The sequence below is a fragment of the Salvelinus sp. IW2-2015 genome, linkage group LG1, assembly GCF_002910315.2.
Source record: "Salvelinus sp. IW2-2015 linkage group LG1, ASM291031v2, whole genome shotgun sequence".
NCBI lineage: Eukaryota > Metazoa > Chordata > Actinopteri > Salmoniformes > Salmonidae > Salvelinus > Salvelinus sp. IW2-2015.
Window position 1 is genome coordinate 53,258,762 of NC_036838.1, and position 15,814 is coordinate 53,274,575.

General features: G+C 46.6%; 1 protein-coding gene across 2 annotated transcripts in view; it reads left to right on the forward strand.

The window, feature by feature from the left end:
- The first annotated feature begins 560 nt into the window (after positions 1 to 560).
- Positions 561 to 15,814, forward strand: part of LOC111969895 (kazrin-like) — a 37,392-nt gene continuing 22,138 nt past the window's right edge. For both annotated transcript variants that reach the window (XM_023996273.2, XM_023996282.2), the window contains exon 1: positions 561 to 778. In XM_023996273.2, the coding sequence (XP_023852041.2) occupies positions 637 to 778 (142 nt within the window). In that variant the 5' untranslated portion in view covers positions 561 to 636. The remainder of the gene's footprint in view (positions 779 to 15,814) is intronic.

Sequence of the window (15,814 nt, forward strand, 5' to 3'; positions counted from 1 at the left end):
ACAACACCTCCCTCCTCTCCCTTTGTAACCTTTACACACCTCCTCTCTCCTTTGTAACCTTGTTACACACCTCCTCTCCCTTTGTAACCCTGTTACACACCTCCTCTCCCCTTTGTAACCTGTTACACACTCCTCTCCCCTTTGTAACCTGGGTACACACCTCCCTCCTCTCCCTTTTTAACCCTGTTACACACCTCCTCCCCTTTGTACCTTTTCACACCTCCTCTCCCCTTTGTAACCCTGTTACACACCCTCACTCCTCTTCCTTCTCAATGTTTTCCTGTTGACTTTCACAACTCTCACCACCCCATCACTTATTCTCTGTCTGCCTGTCTTTCTACTCTTCCCTTCTCCTTCTCCATCCTTAATTTTCATTATAATTCTCCATCTCGTTGTCCTTACTCCCTATTTTCTCAACTGATCTCTCCCTTACTCTCCCTCTCCACTCTTCCTTCCCCACCCCTTCCTCATTATTTCACCTCTCTCTCTCTCTCTCTCTCTCTCTTCCCTCTCCCTCTCCCTCTCCCTCTCTCTCTCTCTCTCTCTCTCTCTCTCTCTCTCTCTCTCTCTCTCTCTCTAGTGTTGCTGCGTGAGGAGGTGGCCCAGCTGCAGGAAGAGGTGCACCTGTTGCGGCAGATGAAGGACATGTTGAGTAAGGACCTGGAGGAGACCCAGGGCCAGGGAGGCTGCTCCTCCCACCTCCTCTCTGACACTGAGCTCCGCGTGCAGATGGGAGACAAGGAGCAGGAGCTGGACCGCGTCAAGGAGGCCTTACAAGGTCAGGGGGAACCCTGTGGTGCTCACCTATTACCCTGCTAGTCCTTCCTGAGCCCTACCTCGCTCTCCTACCCTACAGTCCTAGCTGAGTCCTACCCTGATAGTACTACCTGAGTCCTACCCTCCTATCCTATCCTACTGTCCTACCATAGTCATACCTTACTTTCCTACCTTGCTAGTCCTACCTGAATCCTACCCTACTGTCCTACCCTGCTGGTCCTAGCTGAGTTGTACCATACTTTCCTACCTGAGTCCTACCCTACTGTCCTATGAGTCCTATTCTACTGTCCTACCTGAGTCATACCCTACTGTCCTACCCTGCTAGTCCTACCTGAGTTCTACCTTACTGTCTTACCTGAGTTATACCCTATTTTCCTACCTGAGTCATACCCTACCGTCCTACCTTGCTATTCCTACCTGAGTCGTACCCTACTGTCCTACCGGAGTCCTACCCGATTGTCCTACCTGAGTCATACCCAACTGGTCTACCTTGCTATTCCTACCTGAGTCCTGCCCTTACTGTACTACCTTGCTATTCCTACTATCAGTTTCTCAGTCAACACTCGATCAGTCAATCCCTTTAAAACATGTATCTGACCTAAATGCGTCTGGTATGCCCCATATGTTTATCAGTGAAGGCTCCTCAGAGGAGGAAGGGGAGGACCAATCTCCTCAGTGAATTTCAGAAAAATAATCAAATAAAATGTCAAATGTTATCATTTTTTAGAGAAAACTAAATAAAAACTAAATATATTCACGTCATCAAACAATTGATTAAAACACACTGTTTTGCAATGAAGGTCTACAGTAGCCTCAGCAGCACTCTGTAGTGTAGCACAATGGTGTAGCCGGAGGACAGCTAGCTTCTGTCCTCCTCTGGGTACATTGACTTCAATACAAAACTGAGGAGGCTCATCATGGTTCTCACCCTCTGACAGTACCCCCCCAAAGGTGCTGACTCCGGCCGCAAAACCTGACTCTAAAGGGGTCCGGGTGGGCTTCCTTTACGGCGGTGGCTCTGGTGCGGGACGTAAACCCCCCTCCGCCTCTGGCGGCGCCTCTGGTGCGGGGACCCTCGCCGCCGACCCCTACCTGGGGACCCTCGTAGCGGGCCCCGGACTGGGCACCCTCGTTGCGGGCCCCGGACTGGGCACCCTCGTTGCGGGCCCCGGACTGGGCACCCTCGTTGCGGGCCCCGGACTGGGAACCCTCGTTGCGGGCCCCGGACTGGGAACCCTCGTGCTGGCTCCGGATCTGGAGGCGTCGCTGGAGGCTCCGGACTGACTGAGAACGTCGCTTGCAGGCTCCGACGATGGAGGCTTCGTGCCATGGTCATCACTGGAGGCTTCTTGCCTGGATCATCACTGGAGGCTTTTTTGATCCATCACTGGAGGCTTTGTGATGATCATCACTGGAGGCTTCGTGCCATGGATCATCACTGGAGGGCTTCTTGCCATGGATCATCACTGGAGGCTTCGTGCCATGGATCATCCACTGGAGGCTTCGTGCCATGGATCATTACTGGAGGAGACACGTATGGGCAGTCTGTACGTTGAGATGCCACAGGCTCACCAGGCTTGGGAACATACGGCGAGGATTAGTTCTAGGCGCAGGCACAGGACTCACCAGGCTGGAGAGACATACAGGAGCCCTGTCCTAGGCAGAGGCACCGCGATACACTGGGCCGTGGAGGCGCACTGGAGGTCTTGAGCGTAGAGCCTGCACAACCCGCCTGGGCTGGATGGTTATTTTCGCCCTGCAGATGCGGGGCGCAGGCACAGGAGCACTGGGCTGTGCAAAAAGCACGGAGACACAGTGCGCAGAGCCGGCGGCAGGATAATCCCGGGCTGTAGAGACGTACTGGCGGCCAGATGCGCTGAGCCGGCATCCTCCGACCTGGCTGGATGCCCACTCTAGCCCGGCTGATTCGGGGAGCTGAAGGTAGCGCACTGGGCTGCTGCACGCGCACTGGAGACACCGTGCGCTCCACCGCATAACACAGTGCCTGACCTAGGTACGACGCGCGCCACGTAAGCACGGGAGGGAGTTGGCTCAGGTCTCCAACCTGACTCAGCCACACTCCCCGTGTGCCCCCCAAAAAATATTTGGGGAGCTGCCTCTCGGGCTTCCTGCTGCCGAGTCCCTTGTAACGCCTGCCGCTTCTGTCTTGCTGCCTCCAGTTCCTCCCGTGGACGGCGATACTCCCAGCTTGCCTCCAGGGTCCCTTACCGTCCAGGATCTCCTCCCAAGTCCATGAATCCTGGACACGCTGCTCCTCCTTACCACCCTGCTTGGTCCGTTCTTGGTGGGAAGTTCTGTCACGGCCGTTAAAAGAAGAGGACACAGGTGCAGCGTGTGAGCGTGGATTTCTCTTTATTTGGAAAAAAGACGCCGAACAAAACAACAAACACTACAAAAACAAACCGTGAAGCTAAAGGCTATGTGCCCTAAACAAAAGTCATCTTCCCACAAAGACAGGTGGAAAAAAGGGCTACCTAAGTATGGTTCTCAATCAGAGACAACAATAGACAGCTGCCTCTGATTGAGAACCACACCCGGCCAAACACAAAGAAATAGAAAACATAGAAATAAAGACACTAGAATGCCCACCCTAGTCACACCCTGGCCTAACCAAAATAGAGAATAAAAGCCTCTCTATGGCCAGGGCGTGACACTGGCTGAAACAGAGAGGCATGCTACGTTAGCTAGCTGGCTATAGCTATCCGACACTGGAACTCTTCCAAGTCAAGGTACTGTAAGTTTTTGCTTTTATTATTTTATTGCCACCCGGGCCCACCGGTGTAACTGCTAAACTGCTGGCTGCTGACTTTACACTGTACTGCATGATAGCAGGTTTACTAACACGTTTGTTCTAGTAACTATGTCGACTATGACGTGAAAATTATGTAGGCTGTATGTAGCGGTTAGCGTTCATAATATGAAGGTTTGGCTTCAAAAGTCACAGACAGCTGATGTGTTGTGCGCTGAAGTCCACAAGCGAAAGGGAAAAGGTGAGAGGAGCAGAGTGCGTAGATAGATGAGAGAAGGGATTATTTATACAATGAGCTGTTTGTATGTGGCTTCTATGAAAGTGAACTGTATTTGCGTGTGATCAGTAGTGGTGGGGTGTCGACTCCAAAAATCCTGTCGTCGTGCACCACTACTGATCAGGGGTGTATTCATTACGCCAAATCTGTTGAAAAACATTTCTTAAATGGAAGCAAATGTAACGAAATGTGGATAAACATAACTGAATTTGTCTAATAGAAACTCTCGTTTGCAACTGTTAGACTACTGATTACACCCGAGATCAACTAGATGCAGGCAAGAGTGTGCAAGGTGGTATTGAATGTGTCACTGTCTGTCATCTTGATTACCACAAATTCTCTCAACCTGTTCACCTACGTTGGAAACTTACATTCATAGGCTAGGTTGTAGAAACCTCATGATGGGTACAGGGAGAATTTAAGTATCATGTAGTAGCCTAAACCTATCGCTGTTACATTGAGCTGGGTGAATGGAATTTGAATGTRAGTCATCCAATATGCTGTAATAGAAATAAGGCCATGTTCATTAAAACAGTTATAATCCTCCCTCATCTTAAACAGCAATGACCGCCACTGAAGTTTATCTACTGTATGTACTATGTGTGGTATAGAATTCTTATCTGTCATCTCTTCTTATCTGTCATAATAGTCTTGGTGTGTGTGTGTGTGTGGTGAGGTAGACAAACACTACCGTTCAAAAGTTTGGGGTCACTTAGAAATGTCCTTGTTTTTGAAAGAAAATCTAATTTTTTGCTTTTCTTTCAAAAACAAGAGCATTTCTAAGTGACCCCAAACTTTTGAACTGTAGTGTATATAAGTCGATACTTTCTGCCTGATCTGTCCTTCCACAGTTTTTTATTTTTTATTTTTTTATTTCACCTTTATTTAACCAGGTAGGCTAGTTGAGAACAAGTTCTCATTTGCAACTGCGACCTGGCCAAGATAAAGCATAGCAGTGTGAACAGACAACACAGAGTTACACATGGAGTAAACAATAAACAAGTCGATAACATGGTAGAAAAAAAAGAGAATCTATATACAATGTGTGCAAAAGGCATGAGGTAGGCAATAATCGAATAATTACAATTTAGAGATTAACACTGGAGTGATAAATCATCAGATGATCATGTGCAAGAAGAGATACTGGTGTGCAAAAGAGCAGAAAAGTAAATAAATAAAAGCAGTATGGGGGGTGAGGTAGGTAAATTGGGTGGGTAGTTTACAGATGGACTATGTAGCAGCTGCAGCGATAGGTTAGCTGCTCGATAGCAGATTTTTTAAGTTGTTGAGGGAGATAAAAGTCTCCAACTTCAGAGTTTTTTGCAATTCGTTCCAGTCGCAGGCAGCAGAGAACTGGAAGGAAAGGCGTTCAAATGAGGTTTTGGCTTTAGGGATGATCAGGTGAGATACCCTGCTAGGAGCGCGTGCTGCGGTGTGGGTGTAGCATCGTGACCAGTGAACTGAATACAGGCGGCACTTTACGTTAGCATACCTTGTAGATGACTGGAGCCAGTGGTCTTGACGACGAACATGTAGCGAGGGCAGCCGACTAGGGCATACAGGTCGGGTGTGGGTCGTATAAGTGCTTGTAGTAAGCAAACGAATGGCAACGTGATAAACTGCATCCAGTTTGATGAGTAGAGTATTGGAGCTATTTTGTAGATGACATCGCGAAGTCGAGATCGGTAGATAGTCAGTTTTACTAGGGTCAGTTTGGCGGCGTGAGTGAGGAGGCTTTGTTGCGGAAATAGAAAGCCGATTCTTGATTTGATTTTGGATTGGAGATGTTTGATATGAGTCTGGAAGGGAGAGTTTGCAGTCTAGCCAGACACCTAGGTACTTATAGATGTCCACATATTTTGTCGGACACCCCGTCCAGGGTGGTGATGCTAGTCGGGCGTGCGGTGCAGGCAGCAACGGTTGGAAAAAGCATGCATTTGTTTTACTTAGCGTTTTAATGAGCAGTTGGAGGCCACGGAAGGAGTGTTTTGTATGGATTGAAGCTCGTTTGGAGGTAGATAGCACAGTGTCCAAAGGAAGGGCCGGAAGTATATAGAATGGTGTCGTCTGCGTAGAGGTGGATCAGGGAATCGCCCGCAGCAAGAGCAACATCAATTGATGTATACAGAAAAAGAGTCGGCCGAGAATTGACGCCTGTGGTACCCCATAGAGACTGCAGAGGACCGTACAACATGCCCCCGATTTGACACACTGAACTTGTCTGCAAAGTAGTTGGTAACCAGGCAGGCAGTCATTAGTAAAAACCGAGGGCTACTAGTCTGCCGAAAGAAATAATGGTGATTGACAGAGTCGAAAGCACTTGGCCAGGTCGATGAAGAACGGCTGCACAGTAGTGCTTTTATCGATGGCGGTTATGATATCGTTTAGTAGCCATTGACGGTGCACGGGGATGGCTGAGGTCACCCGTGACCGGCTGCGGAAACCCGGATTTGCACGGGGAGAAGGTACGGTGGGATTCAGATGGTAGTGATCTGTTTTTGTTGACTTGGCTTTCGAAGACCTATAGATAGGCAGCATAAGAGTGGATATAGGTCTGTAACAGTTTGGGCCAGGGTGTCTCCCCCTTGAAGAGGGGGATGGACCGCGGCGCTTTCCAATCCTTGGGGCATCTCAGATGATACGAAGAGGGTTTGAACAGGCGAATAGGGTGCGACATGGCGGCGGACAGTTTCAGAAATAGGAGGGTCCAAACAAGAATCTAGGTTCAGCCCAGCTGATTGTATGGGTTCCAGGTTTTCCACTCGTTCAGAAACATCTGCATTCTGGATATGGTCAAAAGGAGAAGCTGGGACGCTGGGCGAGTAGCAGCGGGGGCGGCTGTTGGCCAAGGGTTGGAGTCGCCAGGAGGAAGCCATGGCCAAGCATGAGAAATGTTGTTGAAGTTTTCGATTCATCACGGACTTATCAGTGGGACCGTGTTACCTAGCCTCAGGTGCAAGTGGCAGCTGGGAGGGTGGCTCTGTTTTCCATGGACTTTACAGTTCCCAGAACTTTTTGGAGTGTAGAGCTACAGGATGCAAATTTTCTGGGCTTGAAAAAGCTTGGCCCTTTGCTTTCCTGACTGACTGCGTGTATTGGTTCCTGACTTCCCTGAACAGTTTGCAATCGCGGGGGCTCTTCGATGCTATTGCAGTTCGCCACAGGATGTTTGTGTGCTGGTCGAGGGCAGTCAGGTCCTGTGATGAACCCAAGGCTATAATCTGTTGTTGGTTCTGCAGTTTTTGAACGGAGCATGTTGTCTAATCTGGTGAGGAAGTAACTTTTAAGAAATGCCAGGATGTCCCAACTGACCGATGAGGTCAAATCCTTCAGGGTACCCGGGCCAGTCGATTAGAAAGCTGCTCGCAGAAGTGTTTTAGGGAGCGTGCAGTGATGAGGGTGGTCGTTTTGACGCGGACCCGTGGCGGATACAGGCAATGAGGCAGTGATCGTTGAGATCTGATTGAAAGGACAGCGCAGAGGTGTATTGGAGCAAGGTGTCAGATAATGTCTATAGGTGCATTTACGGATTTAGGGTGTACCTGGGGTTCCTTGATGATTTGTGTGAGATTGAGGGCAATCAAGCTTGGATTGTAGGAACTGCCCGGCGGTGTTTAAGCATACCCCGTTTAGTCACCTAACAGAACAAATCTGAAGCTAGATGGGGAGCGATCAAGTTCACAGATGGTGCCAGGGCAACGAGCTGGGAGCTGAGGGGGGTTCGTAGCAGGCGGCACCAGTGAGAGACTTATTTCTGGAGAGATTTAATTTATTAAAATTAGAAGTTCGAACTGTTTGGGCATAGACCTGGAAAGTCATGACAGAACTTTGCGGGCTATCTCTGCGTAGATTGCAACTCCTCCCTCTTGGCAGTTCTATCTTGACGGACAAGTGTTATATTGGGTATGGAAATCCCAGAATTTGTTGGTGGCCTTCCAAAGCCAGGGATTCGGACACGGCAAGGACATCAGGTTGGCAGAGTGTGCTAAAGCGTGAGATAAGGCAAACTAGGAGGAGGCTTCTGATGTTGACCATGCATGGCAAGGCTTTTTCGATCACAGAAGTCAACAAATGAGGCGTGACTGGGGACAGTGCAGGCCGTGGGTTACCTTCCACATCACCACGAGGAACAGAGGAGTAGGTAGGATGCGGGTGCGCGCTTAAAGGCTATCAAAAACTGGTCGCCTTAGAGCGTTGGACCAAGAATAAAGGAGCGATTGTATGGGCGTGGTAGAATAGTTCTGGCGTAAGTGCGACAGGGGTATGGTGGCACGGGTACAGGAGGCAAGCCCAGGCATGGGTATGATAGCAGAGGTTGGTACTCTGGGACACTGCCTGGTCTCAATGGGTGAGGTCACCGCATGTGTGGGGGTGGGACAAAGGAGTATCAGAGGCTTACGGAGAGTGGAACACAGGGTCCATTGCAAACCAAAACAATGATAAGATAACCCTAGCCTGAACAACAGGGTATGCAAGGCATATTGATATTTTGAGAGAGACATACAATAAGGCATAAGGGATTGCAGGTTTCCCTTGATTTGGGGGAGGCGAGCCTCTAAAACAACAGGAAGAACCATTAATATAGTAACTCAGTGACCCCTTGGCCACCCCCAGCAGCTACTAGTAACCAGCCCCAGGACCCAGTAGACCTGAACGTTCTATATTACCAGCTGCGCGCAACTAGGAGCAGGTACATCGCACAATTCTGAGCCTCGCACATTAGGCAGACATTCCCGATTCAGGAGATAATCTGCCTGGATTTCTTTCTCAACCTACAACCTAGGCATTTGAATATGACCTACATGAGGCGACCAGTCTACTAACTCCGCTGATTAAAACATTTACGAACGTGGATGTCGTGAATTAGATGATCCAAGCAGACCGGTCAATCAGGCATCTTAGCTCACTGTACCGCTCATTGTGATCACTTCAGTGTTGCAGGGTCGAGAGCAGCCTCGTGAGCACTGGTAGTAGGGAGGCATCTTACTAAGCAACTGCAGTCACCAAAGTGCCTAGCGCGCTTTAACCTTCTAGTTCAACCGCTTAGTGCCGCTTGGGGGTGTGACGCTCCAGCGGAGGAGGGCTCTGCTCAAGCCTTAGCCGTTCGTTTAATTCGTGTTCCCAGTCCACTACATTTCCGTCAGAAGACTGAAGAAGTGGGACGATTCCTAGCATAGCTCGGAGGAGATGGCCGTAAAGTTTGGATCGAACTCCTATCAGAGAGGTCTTGCTACTGGTAGAATTGTGATAGCACTTGATTGTCAATGTAAATGATCTCTAACTGGCTGCTAGACCCCTCACTCCAGGGTGGCCGACCACCTGTGGCGAACCTTCATCGCTTCGCAACGCACTTAGCTGTCTGAAGCTACTGTGAGGATCAAGTGTGCTTACGGGGATCTACTCACGGTAGGAATCCCAGACCAGCGTCTGTTGTCGTCGAGAGACCCAGTCCAGAGATCGGTAAAGCTTGAGAGTCCCTATTGAGTCAATATCCGCGATATATAACCAGAGGGACTGGTGTCTGTGCAGACCGAAGTAAAGCTGCTAGCACCGACGTGCAATAAATGCGACTAAACTTGCTATGTAGCTGATTTAGACCAGTTGTGGATGGATGCTAGGGCGACTCTTGGAACGCTCGTGATAAGCCAACCTGCCCACTTCAAAAACGGCTACTCAATGTCAATTGGGCCAAAATGTCTACTGCAGACCCTTCTCGACTTGTGCTGTAGCCGCCAGCGTCGCTCGAGGTACCAAGGTCGCGTTTGTAAGCACCCCCTGCCTTCACGTCGGCTATGCCGGGATAAGAAAACGAGCCTGAGCCCGAGGCGAGGCAAGCTGCTAACTAGTTGCTTGCTTCGGGACAGAGGTTAGCCAGTAGTAGCCACTCGGTTGACAGCTAGCTAGCTGTGATGATACGGTGTCAGTATTAGATCTGTTCATCATTCTACTTGGCTCTAGTCTAGGCTCAGTTCCTTCAAGGTTGAGCTCCATAAATGGTATCACAACAGGCATTGCTTTAAGATATACAGGGCCTTCGGAAAGTATTCAAACCCTTGACTTTTTTTCATATTTTGTTAGGTTACAGCCTTATTCTAAAATTTATCAAATAGTTTTTTTCCCTCATCAATCTACAAACAATACCCATAACGACAAAGCAAAAACTGGTTTGTAGAAATGGTTTGCTAAATTTTTTCAAATGAAAAACGGAAATATCACATTTACATAAGTATTTCAGACCCTTTACTCAGTACTTTGTTGAAGTGACCTTTGGCAGTGATTACAGCCTCGAGTCTCTTGGTATGACGCACAAGCTTGGCACACCTGATTTGGGGAGTTTATCCAATTCTTCTCTGCAGATTCCTCTCAAGCTATGTCAGTTGGAATGGGGAGCGTTGCTGCACAGTTATTTTCAGGTCTTTCCAGAGATGTTCGATCGGGTTCAAGATCGGGTCTCTGGCTGGGCCACTGCAGGAACTTCAGAGACTTGTCGCGAAGCCACTCATGCGTTGTCTTGGCTGTGTGCTTAGGGTTGTTGTCCTGTTGGAAGGTGAACCTTCGCCCCAGTCTGAGGCCCTGAGCACTCTGGAGCAGGTTTTCATCAAGATTCTCTCTATACTTTGCTCCGTTCATKTTTCCCTCGATCCTGACTAGTCTCCCAGTCCCTGCTGCTGAAAAACATCCCAGCATGATGCTTTTACTGAGGAGTGGCTTCCGTAAGGCCTAAATGGTGGGATGCTGCAGAGAGGGTTGTCCTTCTGGAAGGTTCCCCCATCTCCAAAGAGGAACTCTGTCAGAGTGACCATCAGGGTTCTTGGTCACCTCCCTGACCAAGGACCTTCTCCCCCGATTGCTAAGTTTGGCCGGGCTGCCGGCTCTAGGAAGAGTCTTGGTGGTTCCAAACTTCTTCCATTTAAGAAGGATGGAGGCCATTGTGTTCTTGGGGACMTTCAATGCTGAAGAACAATTTTAGTACTCTTCCCCAGATTTCTGCCTCGACACAATCCCATCTCAGAGCTCRACGAACAATTCCTCAACCTCATGGCTTGGTTTTTGCTCTGTCAACTGTGCGACCTTATATAGACAGGTGTGTGCCCTTCCAAATCATGTCCAATCAACTTAATTTACCACAGGTGGACTCCAATCAAGTTGTAGAAACATCTCAAGGATGATCAATGGAGCACCTGAACTCATTTTCAAGTCTCATACCAAAGGATTTGAATACTTATGTAAATAAGTATATACCTGTTGAAGTCGGAAGTTTACATACACTTAGGTTGGAGTCATTAAAACTCGGTTTTCAAACACTCCACAAATTTCTTGTTAACAAACTATAATTTTGGRAAGTCGGTTAGGACATCTACTGTGCATGACACAAGTCATTTTTCCAGCAATTGTTTACAGACAGATTATTTAACTTATAATTCACTGTATCACAATTCCAGTGGGTCAGAAGTTTACATACACTAAGTTGACTGTGCCTTTTAACAGCTTAGAAAATTCCAGAAAATGATGTCATCCACGCATGTAGAACGGCTTGCTGAAGGCTGAAATTGACATCATTTGAGTCAATTGGAGGTGTACCTGTGGATGTATTTCAAGCTACCTTCAAACTCAGTGCCTCTTTGGTTGACATCATGGGGAAATCTAAAAAAATCAGCCCAGACCTCAGAAAAAAAATTGTAGACCTTCACAAGTCTGGTTCATCCTTGGGAGCAATTTCCAAACACTGAAGGTACCACGTTCATCTGTAAAAACAATAGACGCAAGTATAAACACCATGGGACCACGCAGGATCATACCGCTCAGGAAGGAGACACGTTCTGTCTCCTAAGATGAAACGTACCTTTGGTGCGAAAAGTGCAAATCAATCCAGATCAACAGCAAAGGACCTATGCTTGAGGAAACCAGGTTACAAGACAAGTATCTGATATATCCACAGTGACAAAACGAAAGAAGTACAATATATCGACATCTCAAGAACCTGACCAAAAAAGCCGCAATCAGCAACGCCCAAGAACGCCGCCCTCGCTCCAAAACCGCCATAAAACAAGCCAGGACTACGTTTGCAACTGCACGCCAAGCTGGGACAAAGATCGTACTTTTGGACGACCACGAATGGCCGACTAGAGAAGCCCAGTCGGAAGGCAGAAACCAAAAACCGGAACCCAAAAAAACCACACGGAAAAAACACAGAGACAGAAACAACATCGTCAGCCGCCACGCCCACGTAGGCCAAGCGCACGGCAGGCGAAAGATGGAACCAGAAAGTGCGTACAACCAAAAAGACCAATGTCTCTGGTCTGACTGAAACAAAAATTATGTTTAAGAGCAAATAAAATGACCAATGGTAATCACTGTAATTGGGAGGAAAAAGCGGGAGAGAGCCTTGCAAGCCGAAGAAGCACCATCCCAACATGAGGCATGGAAAAGGTGGCAGATCATTGTTGTGGGGTGCTTTCGTGCAGGAGGGACTGGTGCACTTCACAAATAGGATGGCCATCATGGAAGGACATATTATAGTGTGAACATCTGAAAGCAACATCTCAAGACATCAGTCAGGAAGTTGAAGCTTGGTTGCAATGGGTCTTCCAAATGGGACAATGACCCCAAGAGCATACTTCCAAAGGTGTGCGCTAAAAAATCTTTAAGGGACAAACAAAGTCCAAGGTATTGAGATCCCGGCTAAGTGACGCAGTCACAAAGCCCTGACCTCAATTCTATAGGAAATTGGTGGAGAACTGAAAAAAGCTGCGTGTGCGAGCAAGGACCTACAAACTGACTCAGTCCCCAGTCCTGTCAAGGAGAATGGGCCAAATATATCACCCAACTTATTGTGGGAAGCTTGTGGAAGGCTACCCGAAATGTTTGACCCAGGTTAACAATTGAAAGGCAATGCTACCAAATACTAATTGAGTGTATGTAAACTTCTGACCCACTGGTAATGTGATGAAAGAAATAAAAGCTGAAATAAATCATTATCTCTACTATTATTCTGACATTTCACATTCATAAAATAAAGTGGTGATCCTAACCGACCTAAAACAGGGAATTTTTACTGGGATTAAATGTCAGGAATTGTGAAAAACTGAGTTTAAATGTATTTGGCTAAGGTGTATGTAAACTTCCGACTTCAACTGTATCAATAGTTTTCAGTCTGTGTTCGTGCACGACCTTCGACACACCCCTAATTTAACATATGGTCAAAAGCATCCCTTTAATGCATGTGCGGCATTAAATAGCCTACAACCACCTAACAAAAAAAAAAATCTGTCTTCCGTGACTGAAATAGAGGTGTTAGTGTCAGAGGTTGAATACAACCAAAATGTTTTATTTGTCTCGGTCAATTGTGGTTTGACCAGTAAAAAATGTAAACATATCTACAAAGAGAAGACCATTAAGTCAATTAGTTGTGTAAGCAATGGCAAATGTGTTTCAAATAAGGAGGCAACACTCACCAATAAGCCATCAATCCTCAACAGCTCCCTACTGTAGGGTATAGGCCAGCATTTCTGTTCTACAGAATGAACGAGTCCCACCTGTCTCTAAAAACACACCCTGCACTTAAACCTTGTCTCAGAGCATTTTGTATTATTRAAATCAAATTAAATGTAGTTTGTCACATGCACAGAATACAACAGGTGTATGTATACCTTACTGTGAAATGCTTACTTACAAGTCCTTAACCAACAATGCAGTTTAAAAATGTTTTTCTTTTTAGTTTATTTAGTAAATATTTTCTTCAGTTTTCTTAAATTAAAAGTGACACAATAAAATAACAATAATGAGGCTATATAGAGGGGGTACCTGTACCGGGTCAATGCGCAGGGGTACAGGTTAGTTGAGGTCATTTGTACAAGTAGGTAGGGGTAAAGTGACTATGCATAGATAATAAACAGCAAGTAGCAGCAGTGTAAAAACAAAGTGCGGGTCAATGTAAATAGTCTGGGTGGCCATTTGATTAATTGTTCAGCAGTCTTATGGCTTGGGGGTAGAAGCTGTTAAGGAGCCTTTTGGACCTAGACTTGGCGCTCCGGTACTGGTTGCCGTGCGGTAGCAGAGAGAACAGTCTATGAGTATTGACAATTTTTGGAGACTTCCTCTTACACCGGCTAGTATGTAGGTCCTGGATGGCAGAAAACTTGACCCCAAGTTGTACTGGGCCATACACACTACCCTCTGTAGCGCCTTACGGTCGGATGCCGAGCAGTTGCCATACCAGGTGGTGATGCAACCGTTCAGGATGCTCTCGAAGGTGGAGCTGTAGAACTTTTTGACGATCTGGGGACCCATGCCAAATCTTTTCAGTCTCTTGAGGGGGAACCAGGATAGTTTGTTGGTGATGTGGACACTCCTCCCTATAGGCTGTCTCATCGTTTCGGTGATCAGGCCTACCACCGTTGTGACGTCAGCAACCTTAATGATAGTGTTGGAGTTGTGCTTGGCCACGCAGTCGTGGTTGAACAGGGAGTACAGAAGGGGACTAAGCACGCACCCCTGAGGGGCCCCTGTGTTGAGGATCAGCGTGGCAGATGTGTTGGTGCCTACCCTTATCACCTGGGGGCGGCCCGTCAGGAAGTCCAGAATTCAGTTGTAGAGGGAGGTGTTTAGTCCCAGGGTCCTTAGCTTAATGATGAGCTTTGTGGGCACTATGGTGTTGAACGCTGAGCTGTAGTCAATGAACAGCATTTTCACATAGGTATTCCTTTTGTCCAGAGGTGTTCCTTTTGTTCCTTCTGTATGTAAATCCGAGACACTGCATTTAGTATGATACGTTACGTTTCGTATGGTATGTATTAATTTGTGGATGTCCATCACCCAACAATGGTATGATATGTTACGAAATACAATTCGTATTATATGTTACGAATTTGCAAAACGTACTATATGTTACGAATTTGCAAAACGTATGAAATGTGATGAATTCTAGCTAGGTGGTTAACGTTAGCTAGCTGGCCAATGTTAGCTAGGCTAGGGTTTAGGGTTAGGGGTCAGGGTTACGGTTAGGGTTAGGGTTATGGGAAGGGTTAGCTAAAAGGGTTAGGGTGAGGGTTAGCTAAAAGTGTTAGGGAAAGGGTTAGATAACATGCTAAGCAATTGCAAAGTAGCTTAAAAATAGTAAGTAGTTAAACAGTTGCTAATTAGCTAAATTGCTAAAGTTGTCAGTGATGAGATTCGAACTCACAACTGTTGGGTTGCTAGACCTTCGCGTAATACGCCCCCCATCCTACTTTACGTTTTTGCCTTAAATAACCATCTGTCTTGTGTAACCATACCAAACGTACTGTAACAAGCAAGATCAGACACCTCTCATTCCATTTTCCCATTATATCATTATTTTATAGTATTTCAACAATAGTTTAACTTTCACACGTGTCTCTAATTTAACAAATTAATGTACTTTGTATGAATTATTATCGTAACAAATGCACTGATGTGGTGAAATTATATATAGGGTTTAGTTTAGGGTTAGGGGTCAGGGTTACGTTAGGGTAGGGTATATGGGAAGGGTTAGCTAAAAGGGTTAGGGTGAGGGTTAGCTAAAAGTGTTAGGGAAGGGTTAGATAACATGCTAAGCAATTGCAAAGTAGCTTAAAAATAGTAAGTAGTTAAACACAGTTGCTAATTAGCTAAATTGCTAAAGTTGTCAGTGATGAGATTCGAACTCACAACTGTTGGTTGCTAGACCTTCGCGTAATACGCCCCCATCCTACTTTACGTTTTTGCCTTAAATAACCATCTGTCTTGTGTAACCATACCAAACGTACTGTAACAAGCAAGATCAGACACCTCTCATTCCATTTTCCATTATATCATTATTTTATAGTATTTCAACAATAGTTTAACTTTCACACGTGTCTCTAATTATACAAATTAATGTACTTTGTATGAATTATTATCGTAACAAATGCACTGATGTGGTGAAATTATATATAGCCTGTCAAGGTATATTGCATGAATTCACCATGGAAATAATTATTAGGCTCACTCTG